The 25,181-nt window shown below is 41.1% G+C and overlaps 1 protein-coding gene across 2 annotated transcripts; it reads left to right on the top strand.

Moving 5' to 3' along the window:
* The first annotated feature begins 5,261 nt into the window (after positions 1 to 5,261).
* On the top strand, positions 5,262 to 23,671 carry GDAP1 (ganglioside induced differentiation associated protein 1). Of its 2 annotated transcripts, none has more exons than XM_036338677.1 (6): positions 5,262 to 5,423; positions 6,701 to 6,893; positions 16,623 to 16,796; positions 18,035 to 18,129; positions 19,490 to 19,604; positions 20,600 to 23,671. In XM_036338677.1, exons 1-6 carry the CDS (start codon positions 5,307 to 5,309, stop codon positions 20,980 to 20,982), a joined length of 1,077 nt encoding a protein of 358 aa, XP_036194570.1. In that variant the 5' UTR covers positions 5,262 to 5,306; the 3' UTR covers positions 20,983 to 23,671. The 2 variants fall into 2 exon arrangements, with proteins under 2 accessions (XP_036194570.1, XP_036194571.1); XM_036338678.1 differs by having other exon boundaries at positions 5,359 to 5,423; positions 6,701 to 6,748.
* The last annotated feature ends 1,510 nt before the right edge of the window (positions 23,672 to 25,181 follow it).

Genomic DNA, 25,181 nt, shown 5'->3' on the forward strand with positions numbered 1-25,181 from the left:
TTTTCTCTGAAAGGACACCATTCCTCACAGTACAGACGATGAGAGAGGGTGGCCAACATGTGAAACCCTCTCCGCCAGAAAAACAACGTGAACTCTCTACTAAAAAACCAAGATATTCGTGCATTATTTACATTAGCAGTCATTCTTTGAGAAACGAGAAAGTTAATCAAATTATTGTAAGTCTACAGAGCCTCCTGAATTCATATGGCACACTTGGTGGTATGCATGATTATTTGCTCTGGGATGCACGAAAGACCAGAGGAAACATTTTAGAGTGTCAGGAGCAAGTCTGGGCTATTCTAAGGGCATGGAGTCTTTCTCTTAGAAGCCCACAGTGGGTAATCTACAGTTTTTGAGGGAAAAGTGGAGGAGTCTTGGCATCTTGAGTCTATATACTGGTGGCTTGGAACCATGTCCTTTTTTTTTTTTTTTTTTTTTTTTTTTAACCAGGCTGTTTTGTGAAAATGGTTCCAGATTATTTAACCTTTTTTTCCAGCTACCATAAGTCGGCCTTTGAGTTTCATACACCATTCTGCTCCTGAGGTTTCATAGATGGGGCAAACTAGGGACTGAGAATTGGGATGATTCATCAATTCTACACTAAATTGGCAATTCTCAAGCTTAATACGCATCAGAAAAACTGATGGCTTTTTCCCCATCAGTTTAAAAAACTGGAGAGTCTTTTAAAATGCCAGTTGCTGGGCTCTGCCTCCAAATTTTCTGATTCACTAAAATGTAACAAATTCCTGGTTGCTGTCATTTGTCCGGGGGCCACACTTTGAAAACCAATGCTGATAAATCAGACATAGGAGTCAAGTTGATTAGGGCTCCGGTCAACCAGATAGAATCATCACAACTCTTTCACCAAGTTAATGTATGCAGGTGAGCCATGATTAGATAATACTTTGAGTTTTGTAGATGCTCGAGAATATCAGATAGTAAGGATTCTTCATATGTGAGATAAAAATTCTAAAAAATAACTTCTAAATATCCCCTTTATTTTTTTCTTATGCATACGTATACCAGTTACAGAGCATTTTCGATTCTTTGTTGGCATGGGTCAGGACGGAAGAGGCTAAGTCTGGGTGGTTGGTTAGTATTAATGTTGCTACTCTTGGGAGAAAGTGGAAATTCTATTTTTTTAAAAAAACATATATATAAAATATTTTTTCCAATTTTGAAAATTTTGATTTTGAACTAGATAGCTTAATTAGTTAAATCTATTCTTTAGAGACTAGAGATGTTTCTGTCTTCTAATTGTCAAGAAAGAAAATTATCAGGGGATTGATTTTTCTTTAAAAAATAGAGACCTCTTGTGGTCATTCATAAAAGTACTTTATAAAACAGAAACCTAGAGTATTCCAATTTGTCAAAAGGTTTCAAGATCTCTGACTTTGTTGAAATATATTGCAAAATTATATCTATCCCATAATACCTATCAAAATATATAAGAAGATCGGTAATAGGACTTTAAGACTTTACATAACAGTAACTTTTATAAATATATACATCAGTCAGCCATAAAAGTTCTAGATTGTAATTTAAAATCTGATTGAAGCATAAGACATAAAGGAAAGTGAACAAATCCTAATTGTCTAACTCAAAGAAATTTCCTGAACTGGATCTCTCTGTGCAGCCAGTATGTCTGATAGATTTTCTATTGTAATTTTATAGGTAAGGTGACCCCGGTTCAGAGAGGTTATGTGATCTGCTACTTCATAATATCAATCAAACCCACTTTAACCTCATCTATATAGGAATATATAAATGAATAAAGAATTTCAATAAATGTTTATATAAAAAGACAGTCAGTTTACAGAGGCATAACCCTCAGCTCAGATTTGTAAATACCAAATTCTGTCAAATGAAAATACCTGTACACATAGAATTTTGAGAGCAGTAGACTAAACAGGCTATAATTTATTATTATTGTTGTTAGTTGTTGATTGTCATTGTTTGCTGTGGCTGCTGTTGTTGGTGATCTACTCTTCCTCCATTAATAAATAAGCAGTTTAGAGCACCTTTCATGTACCAGGCACTAATTTGGATTCCTGGGGATAATACAATGAATATTGGGCCTTGACCTTATTAAACTCTGAATCTAATGCACAAGAAAGACATATAAACAGTAGTTTCTGATACTGTAGTTTGTGCTTTCACAGAAGTATATGTACACCTATGTGGAGTTATTTTCAAGAAGGTGGCTATATTTTCCCCAAGGTCTACCCCACGCCATGCAAAGCTTGAAAGTCCACAAATTTCTCTTTGGTTTTAGAGCTAGCATAGTGTAGTAGAAAATATACCTGACTAGCAGTCAGAAAAGTTGTGTTTGAGATACGGCTTTTCCACTTATCAAGATTTTGGACCAGTCTTTTAGTCATGAAACTTTATTTTCCTCAATTATAAATTAGGGATGGTAGCTACCTCAGACTATCAGAGGGATCATATGAGACTGTAAGAAATTGGTCCGTGGTCTTTAGATGAAGTTCTACATTATACTTTGTCTATAGGGCATTATAAATATGAAACACCAATGCAATAATCAATTCGTTCAGTTTTCCCGGGTTTATGGTTTGTTTTTTTTTTGTTTTGTTTTTTGTTTTCCTGGTGGGAAGATGTGCTAGAGAAAGTACAGTGAAGAGAATGAAAATGTTGTAAGAGTAGTGGGTGTCTGAGTCATGGAGAAGGAAGCAGAACTAAGCTTATCAGGACAGGAAAATGTACCAAAAGCAGATAATATACAAACTCATTCATTCTCAGATTTACCCAAAGTTCTCCTGATCATCATCATCATCATCATTATCAAAATAATTTACTAAACATTAAATAAAATTCATACACTCCATGGTGTGCAGGTAAATGTTTAACATCCAATTCTCTGGAAAAAACCAAACATATGATAGATAGTACTAGCCAATTGCTACGGTGTAAATACGCCTATGATGGCCAATTTCAGGCTACTAAGATGACATCACTGAACAGGGAGATAGGAAGAGATACATAGCCACACACCCTTATATATGACATACATAATTTCAAGAGTGTAGACAATAATAAACATAGCAAAATGATTAGGAAGTAATGAGTTTTGAGTATTTGCTGGCTCTATTTAAAAAATTATTTAAATGTAATTCAATTTTATCTAATTTTTAATATTGGCTATGTTGAATATCCAGCTTGCAAAATTCTTTAAATGTAGCAATCAGCTCTCATCCGCCTGTATGAGCCAGTGGTAGCCCAACACTGGATATGCTGGTAATTGCACCAGTATGGTTTTAGTTATGGTAGAAGTCATCACCTCTTCTGGGAAGACTCTGTGTTAGGAGGCTTTGTCTGTACTCCTATCTCAACATCCTAGATACCCAGCAATGGCCACGTTGTTTTGTGATCTCATCTCTCTCCCTCCACACTTGACTTCCTGAAGCCAGTTCCTGTGACTTTTACCTCCATCTCTTCTGCATCCAGCACTGTTCCTGAAAGAGGGAAAGCACATGGACCTGGAGCTGGCTCCTGTTCTCCTGGAGCCCACAATCTAACTTAACGTACAAAGACACACGGCAATAGAATGCATGAACGATTTAGCAAAAGCTCTGAATAAACGTGTGAATGGATAATAAGGTTTTTCTATTACATACAAATGGATTTTAGTGGGAAGTATTGGAATGGGGAGAGGGACATTATGAGATTTGTCTCTTCCAAGGCCCCTCCCCCCTTTTTTAAACTTGAGTTGAATACCTGCCTTGTTTTCTCATAGTACCTTGTGTTTATTCTAAGACATATAGGTCTTATCTCTGTTATGGTCGTCTATTTATTTTGTTGTCTCTGCCACCAACCTTATATCTTCGGTGCCAGGTATCAGGTCTTATATATATTTGCATTCCCAGTGCTCGGCATAATGCTTGGAATATAGTAGATACTCAGTAAATATTTGCTGAATGCATTATACAAGCATCCACAGCAATATTAGTACGTTAATTTACTAGTGATATCACATTTTAAGAGGTGTACAATAATAACTAGACTAGTACAAATTATGATTCATGCCTATAAAGAGAATGTTTATAAGTCAACTGAACCTGCGAATAACATCGAGTTCCTACAACACGCCAGGCTGTTTTAAGTTTTTTTTTAAATATATTTTATTGATTTTTTACAGAGAGGAAGGGAGAGAGATAGAGAGTTAGAAACATCGATGAGAGAGAAACATCGATCAGCTGCCTTCTGCACATCTCCTACTGGGGATATGCCCACAACCCAGGCACATGCCCTTGACCGGAATCGAACCTGGGACCCTTCAGTCCGCAGGCCAACGCTCTATCCACTGAGCCAAACCGGTTTCGGCTGTTTTAAGTTTTTAACATTGTATTTAGTTACTTAATTGTCATAAAAACCTTATTAGGATAGTAAATTATCTCCACTACAAAAATGGGAAATACTGGAAATCCAGGACATGAATTCAGGTAGATCTGTTCTAAAATTTCTGTATTTAACAACTAAGTTATTTTTCCTCACCATTGTGTATTAGTTGTTGTTGTTGATGATGATGATGATGATGATAATAATAATAATAATAATAATAATAAATTAGTTTGGCCCAGCTGGCATGGCTCAGTGGTTGAGTGTGGACCTGTGAACCTGGAGGTCATGGTTCAATTCCCAGTCAGGACACATACCCAGGTTTCAGCTCCATCCCCAGTGGGGGGAGTACAGGAGGCAGCCAATCAATGGTTCTGTCTCATCATTGATATTTCTCTCTTTCTCCCATCCTTTCCTCTCTGAAATAAAGAAAAAAATATTTTTTAAAAATGATAAATTAGTTTGCATGACTCCATAATAGCCTCTTCTAATGACAACACCTAGATCCTTATCCTGTTGCTTTGTCTGGCACCTGGAACTTCCCCTTCGCCAAAGGCAGGGCTTTCCCAGAGGAACTCTAAATATCCTGGAAATTTGCTGTTTTGATATCCGAGCAACCTCTACTCCACCTCCAAAACCAACGAGTAATTTCCTATCAATATTATTCATTACCCACTTTAATGACCAGGGATGCACTTTAGGTTGTTTCCTCTAAAAAAAACCGCCTACTTGCCCTTCCCGGTGACTCCCGTGCCCCAAAGGCTTTCTGGCTCACGTACACCCCAGTTTGGCAGACGCTGCCCCACAGTTTTCTGGCTGCAGAAACTACACTTCCCAGCGGCCCGTTCGTCCGCACGAGCTCGCTTTCCAGGCTCCGAGACGCATCGCGGGAAAACTGCCCAAGCTTTGCAGGGCAGTGCGGGTGGGAGACATACCGAGCGCACCTCGAAATGGCTCAGATGCAGGATGAGCAGGGAGGGGGCGCGCCCTTGATGGCGGAAGGCAGGTCGGAGGCGGAGGTTAAGCTCATTCTGTACCATTGGACACATTCCTTCAGCTCCCAAAAGGTAAAGGCCTCGGCGGCGGAGGGCGGAGAGGATCGGGTTTCAGCACCAGGACAGCTCCCTCGGGGCCTGGCCCGCGCTGGCCTACCTGGAAACAGGCCGCCAGGCCCCCCCACCAAAGCTCCCTCCAGGGCAGGGCTGCGCATTAGTGGGGGGCGGGGGGCATCAGCCTGAGATGGAAAGCCTATGCCCGAGGCGCTGCCACTCATGAAAGACCAAAAGCATCACTTTCGGTGTTTGGGCTGCAGGCCTTGTCCCCTCCCTGGGCCTCGCAGAGTGAGGCAGAGGGAAGGGAGCGCTTTCAAACAGCCCCAACACCGATCTTACTCCATTTTGTTCCCATCCATTCTCTTTCACAACGTCTAGCATATTTGTATTTCAGTTTCTTCTTTGGGGAGGATATAATTAGGCTTAGGGCACAAAGAAAGTATTGGTGATGGGGAGGGTGACTGAATTATTGTAGCCAGAGTCATTGTCATTACCGATCTTTTCTAATTCATAGGAACAAGACGCTAGATTAAATCTTATTAATTCTAGAACAAGAATACAGTGACATGGGGTTTAAACAGGGACATGTTCTGAAAAATGCATTGTCAGGCGATTTTGTTGCTCTGAGAACATCACAGAGTGCACATCCACAAACCTAGATGGTACAGCCTGCTGCCTACCTAGACAATATGGCACAGTTTATGGCTTCTAGGCTACAAGCCTGTACAGCATATTAATGTACAAAACTACATGAGATTAAATTTACACACAAGAGAAAATGATGCAATCAAGAGACATGTAAAAACAAAATATATGAGGCTGCTGCTGGTGTAACATGACATATTATTTTACAAGTAAACTCTAAATACCGGGATAAAGTACAGTATAGTACATACATAAACCAGTAACACCGTCATATATTGTCATTATCAGGTATTATGTAGTGTACATAATAGTACCCATGCACATAATTTTATATGACTGGCGGTGCAGTATATTTGTTTACACCAGCGTCACCACAAACATGTGAGTAATGTGTTGTGCTAGGTTGGCTATGACATCACTAAGGGATGGGGATTTTTTTAGCTTCATTATAATCTTATGGGACCACTATCATATACGCAGCCTGTCGTTGACCCAATGGTAGTTATGCTGCCCAGGACTGTAGCTAAAAAGGATGTTGAAAACATTCATAACTCAGGGAAGCACAGAAAAGCTGCCTAGTGGTATCCAGGGATGCCATTTAATTGAAAGCCCCCATGCTCTGTGGTAACCGGTGTGACCTCTTCCAGGTGCGCTTGGTAATTGCTGAAAAGGCATTGAAGTGCGAGGAACATGACGTAAGTCTGCCCCTGAGTGAGCACAATGAGCCTTGGTTTATGCGTTTGAACTCAACTGGAGAAGTGCCTGTCCTTATCCACGGGGAAAGCATTATTTGTGAGGCCACTCAGATCATTGATTATCTTGAACAGACTTTCCTGGATGGTAATGTTAAGGCTATTTGTGATTTCTTGGATTTACTTTTAACACAAGTCTATGTGTTCCCTCCATCCGTTCTTCCCTCCCTTCCTCCCTCCCTCCTTCCCTTTCTTCCTGTTTTTTTTCTTCCCTTTTCGGTTTCATGATGGTGGTTTAGTGATAAAAACTTTTCCATTTCCATAAGCACACAAAAATAAATTAGGCCAATAACATAAATTTTGTACAAACCAGTACAACTCCATTTAAATTTTATGTAAACTACAAATTCTAATGTTTTAAATTTACATTAAAAAAAAAAAAAAACAAAACCCTGCCCGTGTGTGGCTTGTGGTGGTTAACTTAGTTGCCTTAAGGTCAAATTCATAATATTGATTCTAAATGTACACTATGAAAATCAGTCTCATCTGTTCTACCAAATGGTTCCACCTTAAAAACAATAAGAGGGGAACAGAGGGATACATTATAGGCAAGGGAGAATAGAATGTTGGTATACTTTTGAGTTCTTGTCCCCTGTAACTCCTGTATAGTTTGCATTTCATCTCTTGGAAGAAATTACAGTGCCTTTAAGTAACAATCACTTATTGATAGCCTGTTTTATAGCAGGCATTTTGTAATTTCTGTTCTATTCAGTCTTCAAAGAACCCAATCTGAGACAGGTGCGGTAGACTAGTTAATCCCATTTTGTACATGAGGGATTGCCTAAGGTAATATAGCTTTTTCAGGGTAGGGCTGGACTGCAAGCCCTTCAAATCCATATCTTCATATTGTACCAACTGTCTTCCATAGTGATTGCCACTTACACATGTGTCACTTGTTCCTCATGACAATCCTCTGAGGAGACTGTGGCTTCACTGATTTGCCCAAGATTCCACAGCTAATCAGGACTGGCAGGACCGAGAGCAGAACACAGGGCTCCTAGCTCTCAGTAAAAGGAGCTGTGTGAGATCCAGTGACTCCATCTCCCATCAGTTGTGTTGATGTTAACGGGGCAAATTAAAACCAGAATATATAACGTCAAATCACTGGAAACTGAGTAAGGAAATTGGCCAAGAAAAATGTCTGAGGAGGTGCTACTTTGAAGGAAAACAGATATGGGACCTGAATGGGGCAGGGACCCCAGGGAATTCGATAGGCAATGGGCTGCTTCTGCTCTTAATCCAACTATTCAGTTCTCTAGGATTCTGACTGGAGTTGTTATTTAGAGGTGGCCATTGATCTAAATGAAAGAATTGAATGAATGGCTTTTTCCTTCATCATTACCTGCCATCCCTCTGAGTCTACATGCTGGGGATTGTATTGAAAATGATGGCTAATTGATTTAATACCATTTTTCTCAACTTTGAGCTTTTTGGAAATGGACAAGCCTATTAAGTAATAATTTGTATTTACTGGGAAAAGTGATTATGATAATGTGAATAAAACAAAAATAATTGTACAAGAATTCTGTTTTAAATAATCACAAGCTTTAAAATGATACAGTAAATGGAAAATCATATTTAAATCTTTTGTTAGTATCTCTTAAATTACTACTACTACCATTCTCCTCCTCCTCCGCCTTCTCCTTATCTCTTCCTCCTTACATTGTTTCTCCTCTGAGATATTGAGTAATATGACATATGTTACTTAATAACATAGTAATGTTAATGATTATTAGGCTTTCTTAACATGTTCCTGAGGCTTTTCCTTTTCCTTTGACTGTATAACAACAAAACTGAAACACATTCTGAGTCCTGCTCTAACAAGAGAAATACTAGGTTCTTATTATAATTTATTGAATCAGAGAAGGAGGCATTGTGGGCTAAGTGTTAAGATAAAAACATGGAAACTAAGGACTTTAATTCTGATGTACCAACAGAATAAGAAATCACGAATCCTAGCTTGTAGCCTGAAGCTGACCCTAACGTATTCCAGGTCCTTGGTGACTTGACTTCTGTTCGTCCCCTCAGATTAGGTGACACAGTTTTATCAATTGCAGACATAAAGCAAGTCCAACTGGTTCCTATCTTACTCATTCCTCTTTCCTAGGAGAGTAGGGTTGTAAAAGATTAATATTAAAGGACCTAAACGCATATCAAACCAGCACAAGAACAGTTAGTTGCATAAATGAAGACTAGTCTAATCTACAGACGAAGTTTATCCCAAAGTATTAAATAAAAAACAAACAATGCAAGTGTTATCGCAATTATCATTAAGATACTTTATATTTACCATTAGGAACTCAGGGTGATTAGGAAAGGAGCCAGACAAGAGATAGGCAAATGTTATCCCAATTGTCAAGGAGGCGGAGTGGGGAATTCTACCAATTCTTGCTACTTAAAGTGTCTTCCATTGACCAGTGGCACTGGTATCACTGGGAGCTTGTTAGAAATGTCATTAACTAACACTTAAAAAAAAGAGTCTATTATGTGCCAGGCATGATTCTAGATATTGTGTATCTTGATTTAAGCAGATCATTTACAATTGCTTTATATGATACCCTTGTGTAATGAAGGAGCAACTATGGCTTGATGAAACGCACATTTTCAGTTGAATAAACCACTGTATTGAAGAATATTCATTTTAGATTTCTTATACTAGGTTGCTTCTTTAGCCATAGACTGTCATGTTACTTATCCTATAATAATTTTTATTTCACTTTATTTTAATTATTTCAATTGTTTGTGGACCACTCTAAATATCATAAGATCAGAGACAGTGTCTGTCTCATTAACGACAGTATTCCCAATGCCTCACATGGTGAATATTTTTTAATAGGAACTTAATAAATACATTTGAATTATTAAAATAAGTGAATTATTGAAAATAAATGTCAACCTGGACAGGAATCTCTGCTGGTGTTCATATAGGCTTCTATTCCCTGAGGAGCCTAACGATTCCATAAATGACTTGGAAAGCTAGGATGGTTAATATGATGACTAGCTTATGAAATGTTTCTAATGGAACGATAAAATAGAAACATAACTGAGATAAAGTTTAACAAGGTTAAATGTAGTGTGTGAATGTTGTTTGTAAAAGTCACCTCCATTAGTGAAGGATGGGAGGCCTGGCTGGCTAACGAGTTACCAGTAAAAGCCAGTAATAAACAAAAGGCTCGTATGATCTGAAATTGTTTCAGAAGTATAGGTTCTATCTAGACTATGGGGAATTGTAACCTGCTGCATTTTTAACTAGTTGGAATATGTAGCATTTTGTCCAGTTATGGATGGAACTGTGAAGGAGTTGGCAAATTAGAATGATAAGTGAATGGATTTCATGAGGTGTATAGTTGCCCAGGGTTATAATAGGAAGACTTCAATTAAGTATATCCATTCTAAAGAATAGAGTGTAGTGAACTGGTATCTCCTTCACTGTTACTATTGCTATCCCGTGTTAGTCTATTAGTTGGGGATTATACTAAAAATGACCTTTCTCTGTAATCAGTATTACCATGGTTACATCCTTATAAGTCCATCAAATAACTGCTAGGTTGGGGGCGGGGGGTGGAAATTTGATCACCAAGACAGTCTTTCCAAGTTTTAGCTAAAGAAAGTGAATATTAAATTGAATGATGGCTATACTTGATTTTTTTTAAAGCGGTTACATGGAAGACTGGTGTAGACATCAGCCTGATTCATGAATCACTTAAGAAAGTCAAGTAGATCTTCAAATGTACTCCATTGAATTTTGTACTTTAACAGTGGTACGTTCCTGAGGTCAGAGGTTGGGTCAAAGGAAGAATTTAGAACTACTCCATTGCTCAACCAAAGGCTGGCCAAGAGCAATCTCTTGATTCATTCTTTCAGTAGACATTTATTGGGTATTAATTGGTACAAGGTCCCAATTTAAAAGACCCCAAATCACTAACAACTTATCTTCAAAGATAATTTCATTCTATAAAGTTGGCCGGGTGCCAAACCTGCTTGCAAGACATGCATGTATTATCACTATTACCCAGTTTCATATATGTGACAACTTTTCCTACCTGGGCATGTGAGGAAGAGTAGTTACAGTAAAGCAAGCAATTTATATGATAGTAAGCAAACTAGGAGAACTCAGGAGAAATGGATGTGACAAGTGAATGTACACACTAATAATAGGAATTTAAAATCCAGATATTTCTTATACTATTCATAATCTCTTTGGGTGATCTTTAATTTGGCCACTAGATAATAAAAAAAATGTGGGCATAAAATAACTGCAAAATACTAGAACATATGCTTTTTTTTTTTTTTTTTTCTGCCAGTGGTAACCTGGAAACAAGGATGTATTATGGTGAATATTGAATTTTGGTAATTTAATATATAACAGAAAATCCAGGATGCATAATTTGACACAATGTAATTTTTCTTTTCTGTGTTTAGATTTGATCTTGCTAGCACCAAAGTTAAAATAACCTTGAATTATAGTTAGTTTTTAACCACACCTTTTGCTTCAGGTCATAACTTAATTGTTTACTATTAGTATATTTCCTAGTGGTCAGGTGTATGACTTGTTGAAGGGTACAATCTTATTCAGCTAGTTGATGCATATTATCTTATATACTAATGTCATCCCCAAGTGATCTAAGTAGAATTTTTTAAAAAATCAACAAAAGGACCGAGTTAGAAATGAAATCTACTCTGTTTTCATTGAGCTAGTAAAGAAGACCTGAAGGTTCTTCAAATAGACCTGGGGGAGTCTTTCTTGAAAACAGGCATAAAGTGCCTCTTATCTGCCATCATTGGGGAATGCAGGCAATCAGAGTAGTGAATTTAGTAAAATAATGGAAGCTTATGCCTTTAAGTCCTTAGACCCTTTCTATTTTTTGCTCTTGGAACTGAATGTAATTTTTTAAATGGCTCAAGGCCATTGTTATTATCACCAGCAGTATAGGGACTTGAGAATTAAAGGGCTGCAGAATGTTTTTATTGTTTCTTTCTGATTAAAAAAACACAAAACTTCTTTTGTTTTCTCTCCTTGTTGTTTATCACGTCATTCTGCTTTTTTAAAATGTCTATCTGCCTTTTCCTAAGTTGTTGCCTAAATTTAGGTCCAATACAAGACCTGTCTTGCCCCCTACTCAGTCTTCTAGGAAATCAGATCTTGTGCAAGTTATTTATTTATTCTTTTTTAAAAATTGATTTCAGAGAGGAAAGGAGAGGGAGAGGGAGATGGACAATGATGAGAGAGAATCATTGGTTTGCTGCCTCCTGCATGCCCTCTATTGGGGATGGAGCCTGCAATCCGGGCATGTGTTCTGACCAGAATCGAACGCATGACCTCCTGGTTCATAGGTCCACGCTCAACCACTAAGCCACACCAGCTGGGCTATTTATTTTTATTTATTCTCCCAGTGACTGCTAATCGTTGCTCCCACTACTGCAACCCTATTCCCCAATGCTGGGAACCCTTCCCATTGCCCGCTTCTTAAAAGTCCTCGATTACCACCCTGGCTGGTTTGGCTCAGTGGATAGCGTGTGGGCCTGTGGACTCAAGGGTCCCTGGTTCAAATCCGGTCAAGGGCACATGCCCAGGTTACAGGCTCGGTCCCCAGTAGGGGGTATGTGTGTGTGTGTGTGTGTGTGTGTATATATATATAGTTTTAGTATATTGACCTTTAACAAATAGCCAGATATCTCTCCAGCACAATGTGTTTATTTGGGAACAACAAAGAATTGCAATTTGGGACCTGTGGCCTAATGGTGAACCATGTGCAAGTGCAGAGAAACAAGAGGAACACACTCTTGTATGGACATAGGAGGGAGTGTTGTAAGGGAAGAATCCTTTGGAGGAAATTGAAAGCTCAAAGTATAGTGACTTCTCATTGGCTGAGTGTGGAGGCCTCCCGTTGGCGGAGCTGTTACTGGGCTGGGAGGACCCTTTTCCTCCTCCAGCTTGGGTGGGAGGTGTATGTTGGAGGTGCTGGTGTGCGTTTCCCTGTGGGGTCAGTAGTGAGCTATGAGAGACACGTTGTGTTAGAGTTCTCCCAGCCTCCTCACTCCATTGAAATGAGGGTTTTGTTTATTAAATTTTCGCAGGATTATAACAAAGCTAAAAGGACTGGCAAATAAAAGTTGATGAGAGTGAGAGGGCAGATCTGAATAGTTCAAAGGAAATTCCCAGCTGTGTTTTGACTGCTGTGCTCTGGTGACAGGAGGTGGCGGCCCATGGCGCACGTGGCGCTGGACAGGGCGTACTCGGGAGAGGCCGAGACTGAAGAGAAGCAGGACCCGCGGGTGTTTTCTGCTCTGACACAGCGTTTCTGGCGAGAGTGACACAGCAATGGCGTACTGAGTCAAGAACATTATTTGCATGCGTTTCAACATTGGAAGAGTTCAGGCCTGGTCGCATGAAGCCTCCCTCCCCAGAAAGCAACCAGGCCTCTTTTTCCTGCTCTCTTTCACTCTCCAGGGGGACCTGGCTGCTCTCCTGGACACTAGCCTCAGGCCTGGCACTGGAAGGCAGCCAGGGCCAGGAGCCATGAATTTAACCACCTGGGAGGCATTTAAAAATGCTGGCCCATTGATGGTATTAAGCTGAGGTTCTTAGAGTCCTAAAGCAGTGGTTCTTAAACTTTTTGGTTTCTGGGACGCTTTGTGTTGGAAATTATTGAAGATACCTGGGCCATATCTATCAATATTGACCACACTGGAAATGAAAGCGGAGAGCAGTTAGAAACACAAGAACGCGCTCGCCTATGTGCCATGAACTGTGGGAAGGAGGAGTCAGACAGCCCCTGCACAGCAACGCTGTCCACTGAGAGAGAAGAGTGGGAAAACAATCAACATCTTAGAATTACGATAAAAACAGCTTTGACACTGTGGAGCCCTGTGTCTTGGGAAAGCTCAGGGATTCTCAGACCACACTTTGCCCTACGTGGTCTATGAACAGAATTCAGGAGATTTGAGATCTTACTTAGATGGGGGAAATTATATCTTGTTTTCACTAATTTCCGGTAGAAATTTATTATTTCCACTCCTTTCTCATGTAGGCATAATTCACAGCAGTAGCAGGAGTGCCTGTGACTTTGTTACCGATAGAAATCACAGAAGTGCTCATAGTGTATCAAGTTATTGCAGATATTTAAAATGATCATTGATGCTCCTATTATTTTGAAATTATGATAGACCTGCTGCTAGATCTTGTGAACGTATTAACACATAGGCACCCATATTAGTATTTTATCATTTAAAATTACTTTCTTAACGGTATCTATAATAATAAAAGTGTAATATGCTAATTAGATCGGAAGTCCTGCCAGACAAAGCTGGGGCTGCAGCAGCGGCATCAAGGAAGCCGCTGCCTAGGGCTTCGAGGGAGGGATCCAGGCAGCCACCAGGACTGCAAAGGCCTACTCTTGCTCGAATTTCGTGCATCGAGCCTCTAGTTTTTATATAATCAATTTCCTATACAATCCTATGTTTGTATTTTATGCATTTTTTAAAAAACAACAAGAATTTATTTTCATGATCACATGTCTTGTAGTTTAGCTGGGGTTTGCCTCATACAGGCTGGCCTCAGCCCCAGACCGGAGGGTCAGCTCAGGCCTTCTCTTTTTGGGCCTCATGATCAAGGCCAGGGAAAGAATCTCCTCAGAATGAGTGCTTCTCCTAATGGATTATTTGACCACAGGAGTGCTAACACAGCTTGTATTTTACATATTTAAGAACAATATTTTGAGCAGAGCATGGTGGCGCATAAAAGGTTAAGAACTCTCAACATTTCAAGGACCTTAGAAGGCATCCAGTGTGTTGTACTCATGGAAGTGGGATGCGTGTACCGTGCATTGATTGGTTGGCATCCCAGTGATATGCTGAGATCAAGAGATTTTGAAAGGTCAGCAAGGAAGTATGCTCTGGTTGGGTAAATCCACTGTTGGCAGGCGGTGTATAGCTGACACTTCATTCTGGATGATCCTAATGCAGCCTTCAGAATTGGATAACCTAGCAGTTTGAAGAATAATCCATCTTGTGTTTTCTTAGAGAATCAGAAATAGCCTGTTGGCTTCAAAAACTTGTTCTACTTGGTCTGGCATTATGAAATCTTCCCTGCAACCAACTCTGAATTGTCAACACTTATGAATGAGTGGGTCATGCTCAAAAGGATTCTAAGTTCAATAAATAACCCAAACGGAGGAATAAATCAATAAAATTAAGACTGTTCTTTTCACTCGTTGGAATAAGGTAGTTGCCTTTTTTTTTTTTCTGGGCAGTTTGAGAGGCAGAAGTGAAAAGTGATTCTGAAGGGACATTGACCTCACCTTTGGGTCATGCAATTCATCTTCATCATCCTTAGATAGTCTCTGAAAAGTAAGCTCTTTGAAGATGTTATGAAGATGGAATAAAACAGAGCACTGTATTAAGAGATAGATGACTTTAGTTCTTGTTCTGCCTCTAATTAGCTATGGGATCTTGGGAGAATTTCTTGGCTTCTATATCTCAGTGCCCTTATACTACAGAGCTTCTCCAGCTCAAATACACTAGTCCCCTTTTCTGTTGGAGATAGATACAAGACCCCCAGTGGATGGCTCAAATTGTGGACAGTACCAAACCCTACATATCATATTTTTTTCCTATGCCTACATATCTATAATAAAGTTTAATTTATAAATTAGACACAGGAAGAGATTAACAACAAGAACAATAATAAAACAGAACAGTTATAATAATACACTGCAATAAAAGTTATGTGAATGGCTTTGGGACAGTTATGAAATAAAAAGGGTGACTTGAACACAAGCTCTGTGATGCTGCTACGCTTCGATCTGATAACTGAGACAGCTACTAAGTGGCTAACAGGAAGGGACAGCATGAAATTTCATCACACTACTCAGAATGGCGTGCCATGTAAAACATATGAATTGTTTATTTCTGGAACTTTTCGTTTAATTTTTTTGGATCATGGTTGAATGCAGGTAGCTGAAGCAATGGAAAGTGAAACCATGAATACATGTGCCTGCTATTGTCTATAATTCCTAGTAATTTGGGATGTATTAATTAATTTGTTAATTAAAATTTACTGTGTACCTATTTTGAGCCAAATGTGATATTAAGTACTGAGGATGTAAAAGAGAACATGGTCCTTGCCCTCAATGAGTCTATAGTCTAGATTTTAACCAGGAAATGAGGATTCATGTAAAATCCACTTTCCAGAGATAACATATTAGAAATTCCATGAAGACTGTCATTTCACATTCACATAGCATCGATAGGGTAACTCTTGGTATTAATTGGAACCTAGGAGAGAGTAATCCCTACACCTCTGTCTGTAATGAGCATGCATTCTTATCCAACCTTTACCAAGGGCCTGAAATGTATGGGGCACTATGCTAGACCCTGGACCACAGGCCCCTTACCCTGCAGAGGTTCATGGGGCAAAAAGATACAAATAATTAAGGTGATCAGGGCTTTAATGGAGTATGCTCACGGTATTTTGTGTGTACAGAGGAAGGCACGCCTGGCCTAGTCAGATGCTGGTAGCTGTAGGAGGTCAGGGAATGCTCTTTGAAGAGCTGGCATATCTAGACCTTGAGGGTTGAGTAGTAATTTGTAAGGCGGAGAAGTGTGAGAATGCCAGAATGATCATGATTTGGGATCTGGCCTGGTACATTAGGCCATTTCAAAATTTGAATCTCTGAGCTCGGGAGATATCTTTTAAAGCCTTGATATAATATCGAAAATGTTAATGATGAGATGGTTGGGTTTTTGTTTCTGATGTAATATTTCATTTGTAACTTTTCCTTTAATGTTTGTGTGTGTGTTTGTATATGCACTTTAGAAAAAACACCCAAGTTAATGCCTGATAAAGAAAGCATGTATTACCCACGGGTACAACACTATCGGGAACTGCTCGACTCCTTGCCAATGGATGCCTACACACACGGCTGCATTTTGCATCCGGAGCTAACCGTGGACTCCATGATCCCAGCTTATGCAACAACAAGGATTCGCAGTATGTAAAAATCTTAAAGACCTGAATTCTGTCCTGAGTTTCTTTTAATTTGTTTAAGATCTAGCCTATCTCATGAGCATTGAGAGGAGATGGGAACAGAGTTGTTGAGTTTGCTTCACGGACGGGCAGGTGATAGATGGACCATGCACCCAGGTTAATCTGTGCTTCAGCTGTCCAGCTGGACACTTATGGTCTATAGGTCCTGATTTCCCAGCTCTTGGCTTTGAGGGCCAAGTTTGGATAAAACTCAGAAGAGTGACCTGTGGAAAAGTAAAGACCATGACGTGTTCTCATGGACAGCTGGACCGGGAATCAGGAAAGCTGGGATCTGTGGGGAACAGAGGCAACTGAGTTCACATTTCTGGTTCTTCCCTTTCATTATGTGAGGGAGCCAAACTTCAGGCTGTTTCACTTTTACTCTAAATCCAGTGATTGCAGAATTACAGACCTTGAACTGAGCCGTCCAGCTCTCTTCCATCCTGTCCTGCCTGAGGAAGGAGTAGGGTTGCTACATGAGGTGTAGAGCAGCAGAAGGGTGCGCTATGGCACAGTAATTGGGGACAAGAAAATTGGGGATGGTGGTTGTGGTCAGACTTTGTGGACATCTGACTAAAAACACACACCTACATCTTCTAAACCTAGAAACAATATTCTTTACCAAAAACCAAGCCTCACCTTTATCATTCTCTTATTTTTCTTTCTTTTTGGTACCTCTCCTCCTCCCTCTTCTCCTCTCCCTTCCTGTCCCTCCTCTTCTAGACTCTCTTTTTCTCCTCTCTCTTCCTGCTTCTCAGCTTCCTCTTGCTTCCCCTCCTTCTCTTCAAAAGGACCCGTCTATGATTTGAAACAAGTATTCTGATAGATACAATTCTGTCACCTAGAATTTGTGTATATATTTTAAATAAGGCTTTGCCCTCCTCTTCATGTAGAAGTTCCTTACAGAAAACTTGAAAGGTATGGGAGGGTAGCGCAAGTACCCTGCACCCAGCATTTACGACGTCTGGGCCTTCCCTCAGCTCTTTCCAGGCGCTTCTCACTGAATCCTGCCCCTGAGCAGGTACTCTGAGAGGCCCACGTTAAAGGTGACGAAACTGAGGCACAGAGAGGGTGAGCCCGAGGCAGAGGCAGGGCCTGAGCCCCTGAACTCCTGCTCTTACCGTCGAGTTTCCCGCTTCTCCTTGTTTCTCACACAGAAGGAAGGAAATAATTTTCTGTTTCAAAAATGACTTCCTTACCAGGCCAAATTGGTAACACAGAGTCCGAACTGAAGAAACTTGCTGAAGAAAACCCAGATTTGCAGGAGGCCTACATCGCAAAACAGAAGCGCCTGAAAGTGAGTAGACCAGGTGTCCTCAGCTGACAGCCACTGTTTGTGCTAAATGTTCTACCGTTAGCACTGTTTCTAGAACATCTCCTGTTAAAGATCGCAGGTCACCAGCACACCATTTACCTGTGGCTCATGCTGTGCTTTCAGAAAGAATTTTTCTTTAGTTGGCTTGATATTCAAACCTAACAACAGCTGCTTAGACAGCGCATATTGCGCATGCTGGTTCCCAAGCACAGTTTTAAAAGGTAAGAGCTGCCGAAACCGGTTTGGCTCAGTGGATAGAGCGTCGGCCTGCGGACTGAGAGGTCCCGGGTTCGATTCCGGTCAAGGGCATGTACCTGGGTTGCGGGCATATCCCCAGTGGGAGATGTGCAGGAGGCAGCTGATCGATGTTTCTCTCTCATCGATGTTTCTAACTATCTCTCTCCCTTCCTCTCTGTAAAAAATCAAAATATATTTAAAAAAAAAAATAAAAGGTAAGAGCAGGTTAACAACACATTCGAGGTACTCTGCGCATCAGGCCTAGGCTGCCCTCTGTCTGTGGCTTACCTGCCTCCTAAAGGCTTCATCAGTTACAGTTGACCTCTCTCTCTCTTTTTAAAAAGAAAGATTTTTATTGACTTCAGAGAGGAAGGGAGAGGGAGAGAGAGATAGAAACATCAATGATGAGAGAATCATTGATTGGCTGCCTCCTGCATGCGGGGATCGAGCCCGCAATCCAGGCATGCGCCCTGACTGGGAATTGAACCGTGACCTCCTGGTTCATAGGTCGATGCTCAACCACTGAGCCACGCTGACCAGGCACCCTTTCTCTTTCTGTTGATTCTTCCCTATGGCCTAGCAATGCGTGCCAGCTCCTCCCATATTAAAGATGTAGCAAGCAGCAACACCTCCCCCTCCCTCAGCTTCCCATCTTCCTTTACTGTATCTGAGCGGAAGGAGCATCTCAGAAGAAATGGGTCACCTGCACACAGCACTGCTGGTTCTCCACTCGCTCCTTCCCTCACCGCCTTCAGATTTCCCCCTCACCCCCCAGCCGTCAGTTATTCCAGTTATTCACTCAGCAAAGCCTGCTGATGTTCCACTCCTGAGCTGGGCCTGAGAAGCATCTCTGTGCCCCTCATCGTCTTCGCCCGCTCTGCTCCTCTGGTCCACAGGAGTGGCCAGTGAGCAGTGGCCCTGGCCCTGGGGCATCTGCACAGCCGCGCATTTCCCCCCAACTTAGCTTTCGCTTTAACAAAGCTATTCTAATTCTTCTCATTTACAACAAACAGTTCCCAACTCTACAATAGTGTCTATCTGCTTTGCTCTACAGCGCTTGTTTTTACAGGCTTAACTAATCTATTGCGTTATTTTTGTTAATTAGTCAAAGCTGCTTGACCATGACAATGTCAAATATTTGAAGAAAATCCTGGATGAGTTGGAGAAAGTCTTGGATCAGGTAGAAACTGAGCTGCAAAGAAGAAACGAAGAAACCCCAGGTAGGTTCTCATTTGTATTCCTTTTCCCTGGACACCAGGCGTCTTTATGGGAACAGCCTTAGATTTCAGTAACAATGCTCTTTCGTTATTTTCATGGGCAGTTTGAGTTCAGTAAACAATCCTGAGAAGCTGAGAGCCTCCATGCCGAGGAGGCGGTAACTGATATTTCCTCTGGTTTAGGGAAACAATAGGTGAGCTTTAGGAATATCCATAAAGTCAGGCCTGAAATGTCGCTCGGTGAGTGCTGCTCTCAGTCACTATGGAAAGTGTAACAGAGTCCCTGTGCGAAGCAAGTTTCAGCTAACGGGGTCCTCAACTTTGTTGTCAACTGGAGTAGCACCCTGGACGTGGCCGGCGTTCTTGCACTTGAGCCCTGGCTGCACGGCTAGTCAGGTGCACAGGTATAATGCGTGGATGCTCCCCAGTCGGCCTGCACGTCTGCACGTGCCGGCCCCATTTCATACTTGACTGCAGAGGAGAAGTTGTCCCCTTGCCTAAGGAAAGAATTAGAGGGAACATTCAAGCACCTGCTCAGGTTATTCAACTAAACTAACTGCTGTAGTGACACGTTTGTGAGACGGGCGAGGTTGGAATCCCACAATCATAATCTAAATTGTGCAGAAAAATCCTTCGGGGGTCCTATTTCACGTCGATGCAGACTGACCGACAGTTAGGTACCAGGGCTTTGCTAAATGCAGTGTTATTGTTGCTATCCTCAAGGATAGATAGGCTTTGAGCTCAAATGACCCTGGTTTCACTTAGGGACCGAGGTGGCTGGCAGTTGTTAAGTCTCCCTGAGCTTGGAATACATATACATGGACTTGGTTTTTAGCATAAAATTACTCGCCTAGTAGGATTGCCAGGAAGATGTACTATGGCCTTCATCTCCTGTTGTCCTCACTCCTGCCCTCAAGACTGAGATGCAAGATGCCAGGTAGAGTCTGCCTGTGTGCCTGGGCATGGCCCTAACTCTCTGTGTCCCTTTCTCTGATTAGAAGAAGGTCGCCAGCCCTGGCTCTGCGGAGAGTCCTTCACCCTGGCCGACGTCTCGCTCGCTGTCACCCTGCATCGCCTGAAGTTCCTGGGGTTTGCGAGGAGAAACTGGGGAAATGGAAAGCGACCCAACTTGGAAACCTATTACGAGCGTGTCTTGAAGAGGAAAACATTTAACAAGGTTTTAGGGCATGTCAACAATATCTTAATCTCCGCGGTGCTGCCCACAGCACTCCGGGTGGCCAGGAAGAGGGCCCCCAAAGTTCTTGGCACCACCCTTGTGGTTGGTTTGCTCGCAGGGGTGGGTTATTTTGCTTTCATGCTGTTCAGAAAGAGATTTGGAAACCTGGTATTAATAATTAGACCCAGACCAAGTTATTTCTAGGCTTGCGGGGATCCGGTGGTGGCAACTCACCCTACCATTTAGCTCAGCCTTGTCCACCCTGCCAGGCCCAGGGAAGAATGACCCTGGGCAGCCAGCACAAACCATATCTTACTTTACTCTTTGGGTAGTTGATGTCAGGGAGGTGGCAATGAACATGACGGGGCTGGTAATGTTACGATTACTGACTTGCAAACCTAACCTAATCTCTCTTTAAAACACACGCAAGGTCCAGGTATGTTAATGCTGATAGATAGAGAATAGTCCTTGACCTCAAAATGCCAGTTTAGGTTCTGAATTTTTTTTTGGGGGGGGGGGAGGAGGTTATTATTACAAGCAGACAGTAATAATAACCCGAGGTTGCCCATAGCTCTTTATCTGAGACTATCTTGATATGCTGAGTGCTGAGTAGTTAGCAGTATTTGCCCCTGGAATTTAGACGTCATATTTGTTACACAGCATGGGGTTCAGACAGCAGCTAAGTGCAACAATGCTCCATGCTGGCACAGCTGGCTTCAGGCAGAAATGAGGGAGGCAAAGGGAAAAGGGAGAGGGAGAAAGGGAGAATGAAGTCTACGCTGTACAGACCAGAGCAGTGGAGTTCAATTTCCAGGAGCCTCCAGAGCCACCCAGGGCTGCCTGTCCCCCAAGGAAACATTACGGTGATGACCTGTGCCCCCTGCCCACACATCCCCCCGTAGCTGAGAACCTTGGGAAAATAAGGCTAAGGATTTATGAGGTGGAGTGGGCTGGAGAAAACCCAGGCTTTATATTTACAGCACCTCATTTGAATGCATATGAATCACGCTTACATCCATCGATTTAATCAGATGAACTGCTTATGTACTTTGGTGTGAGATGCCCACCCAAGCATGTCTGCCTAGCATTTACATGAAGCTATGAAGTGATATAAAAAAGGTTCCTTTCTTTTCATGGTTCCCCAATTTGATGGTGCCTATGGACTGTTGTGTCCAGTCACATGTGGCTGGGTAGTGGGTTTTGATGAGCTGGGCGTACTAACCATGCCCATTCTGCACTTGGGAGGCTGGTGTGTTCATCCAAAAACTGTTGTCCAGGCCTTGCATCCGTTTATGATCATCAACAAATCTTTAGAAGGTTCCAGAGGAAGAGAAAGGTCTAGTCTTAGCCCTTGGCAGTTAATTTACAGGAGATGAAGTAAATGGCTAGGTAGGAATGCCACCAATATTCATTCATATACATCTGGGCATCTTGGGGGTGCCTCAGTCCACGTGGAAAGGACAAGCCCAGTGTGTCCCACGGACAGCCATAGGGCTGCATCCGACAGTCTGGCTCAGGAGAAATCTTTCTTGGTGCCAGGCACACAGAGATGCTCTAGAGCGGGGCAGAAAGGCCTTGGGAGTGGTGTCAGGTCTGGCAGAGAGAATAAGGACCCAAAGGTCCAGGAGCAACATAAGCTTACTTGGACGGCCCCCATTGGCTGTGCAAGATAACCAAAGACCGGACTGACTATTTCTTTTATAGGAATCAGTCATTCCTAGGGAACAATGATTTTCTGATGGTCAAAGGCTTCTATAATTCCATTTCATGATCCAGTTGTTTCAGAAAAGCTTAATGAACTGGATGTTCTGTGTTTACAAAAAATTAATAACATTTCCGGTGTGAACTCAATCCAACAATCATTAGTAGACAGGCAGCTTTTATACTAGTAATGTCTTAATTTTGCACCTCAGTGCACTGTTGTATAGAGTGAAATTTGTTGCTGGAACATTCCGATCCATGTACTCATAAAAGATCCACAAAACTGATTATTCTGTAGCTCGCAGTGTTATTTGTTACCTTGTTAGGAGCAAGATTTCAGACATGAATCCAAACCTAAATTGGATTTTTATAAAACTACGAAGGGTATTTACCGATCTGAGGGCTGTTCATTAAGAATAAAGATGAGAAGCCAGTGCTTGCTTTTCCTTAAATTTATATCATTACTGAATCAGAGAAAATCTACTAGGAAGTGTCTGTAATTTTCTGATACAGTTTCATTGGAAATAAGCTTGTGTCAATATTAAAGATGATGCATTGCAGACATTTCGCTTGTTTTATGACCACCCTTGAGGATTATACTTTAAAAATGTCTGTTTAGGGATATCATGGCCACTAGATGTCGCTGATCACCCAGCAGTCTGAGACTGGACTTTATGTTCAGCAAAGCCTTCTGAAATGTTTCAACTGAAGATAAACATGAATGATCTCAGTTTCCGAAATGAGGACATCTTCATCAAATCATTCATCTGTAGAAAAGCTTGAGGCACATGTGGTATTGATTTCTGGTGAATTGGAAGGGACAAACACCATGTCAAGCTGAAGAGCTGAACACGTACTATCAGCAAGATCGGCACTTTTATGTGTTTCCTTTTTCATGATCATTGGTGCCTGGCCAACGTGCTCCTCAGTTTCCCAAATTTGTAAACTATCACAATTAGAAAAATGCCTGAGGTACTAAATTTATGATGGCTATTTGTGTCTTAATGCGTAAATGCTATTTTATTGTTATTGCAATGATATGCCTTTGGAATCCCATCTCCTTCATTGCAGATAGTTGTAAATTGCTTGCTCAATTTTTAGTAGTTGTTGATATTGACCCAGAGTTGTAGATATTTTGGTGTTGTGGAATGTAATAGAGAGATCAAGATACTATTCTGCCTGTAAGATAAATAAAAATAATTGGAAAAGAAATATGCGCCCTGCGAGTACTAATTTTGTAAGCTTTTTGAGAAAACAGATGTGTTTGTTTCATTTAAAATCAAAGCATAATGTGGGAAATAGTAAAACCAGCAGAAGTTAGGTATTCAAGATATTTAGCAATAGAATGCCACATTCTCCTTATAACAAAAATTACCGACCCATGATTTACTTACATACACACAATTTTATGGTTAAAATGAATGGCAGCTTAAAGAATTACATATTGATCCTCATCATTAAAGGATCTCTTTTGTAGCCAGCCACCTCACAGAGGGTAGCATGAAAATGATAAACAATGAGAAAGTATTTTTTTCAAAACAGTTTTGTAACATATTTACTGGGTTTCAAATATGACTCTACTTATGATATTTATGTCTACTTTGATATAGCTAATTCTCTTTCTTCTATTGGCTTATAGATGATAAATATTCAAGTTACCATCCATATTTTGGCCTTGGTAAGCTTAGCTATTATTCTAATTATCAAGTAGAAACTGAGTACTGCTTTTGTTTTATTTTATTTTATTCTTTTTAAATATATTTTATTGATTTTTTACAGAGAGGAAGGGAGAGAGATAGAGTTAGAAACATCGATGAGAGGGAAACATCGATCAGCTGCCTCCTGCACATCTCCCACTGGGGATATGCCCGCAACCCAGGCACATGCCCTTGACTGGAATCGAACCTGGGACCTTTCAGTCCGCAGGCTGACGCTCTATCCACTGAGCCAAACCGGTTTCGGCTGCTTTTGTTTTATATTGAGCAAATCAAATTAAATGAAAATTAAATTGACCTTATTTCCCCTAAGTAGGCAAACACAAACAGAAAAAGGAGCAATTTTGAATACCCAGGGAAATTCACGTGCATATACAACTCTGCAGTCTTTTCAGAAACGAAAAGAGCACCATGGCAAAGACACAAAAATTAAATTAATGCAACAAATAATTTGGCATTTGGACATCACCTTCACATTGTTCATGCCAAATATTTGGCCCATTTATATTCTCTCCACCATTCAAATCAGAATGTCTTGATCGTCTGATTCCCCTGAACACGTGTGTTTTACTAGGTAAGGTAGTAGATTTGAAGCCAAGTGAGGGAGTATAATTTCTAGAGTGAGGATAATAGTTTTAATTGTGTATTGCTTAATGCAAATGAAGAGAGGGGGAGAGAAAGAGAACTCGCTTTGTGGAGGATTAGAAAGGCAGCGAGTGCACGATAAAAGCAATTCCCTGTATTTCTTGCTTCTGAGTTGAGCCCTGGGTTTTGACTTAGGAGGGAGGAAGGACTATCATGTGGTTCAGAAGGAGTGGATGGGGTAGAGCAGGTGCTGAGGTACAAGATGACAAGGCCATGTGGAGCTTCCGACAAAACATGCTGATGATGGGCCTTGATGTACCCTGACTCAAGGAGAGTGGTGCATCTCAGTTATAGGGCCTTGTCATGAAACTCCTTCGAGAAGGTTAGAAGTTTCTGTCTTCA

Source organism: Myotis myotis, unplaced genomic scaffold (genome assembly GCF_014108235.1).
Source record: "Myotis myotis isolate mMyoMyo1 unplaced genomic scaffold, mMyoMyo1.p scaffold_m19_p_16, whole genome shotgun sequence".
NCBI classification, from domain to species: domain Eukaryota; kingdom Metazoa; phylum Chordata; class Mammalia; order Chiroptera; family Vespertilionidae; genus Myotis; species Myotis myotis.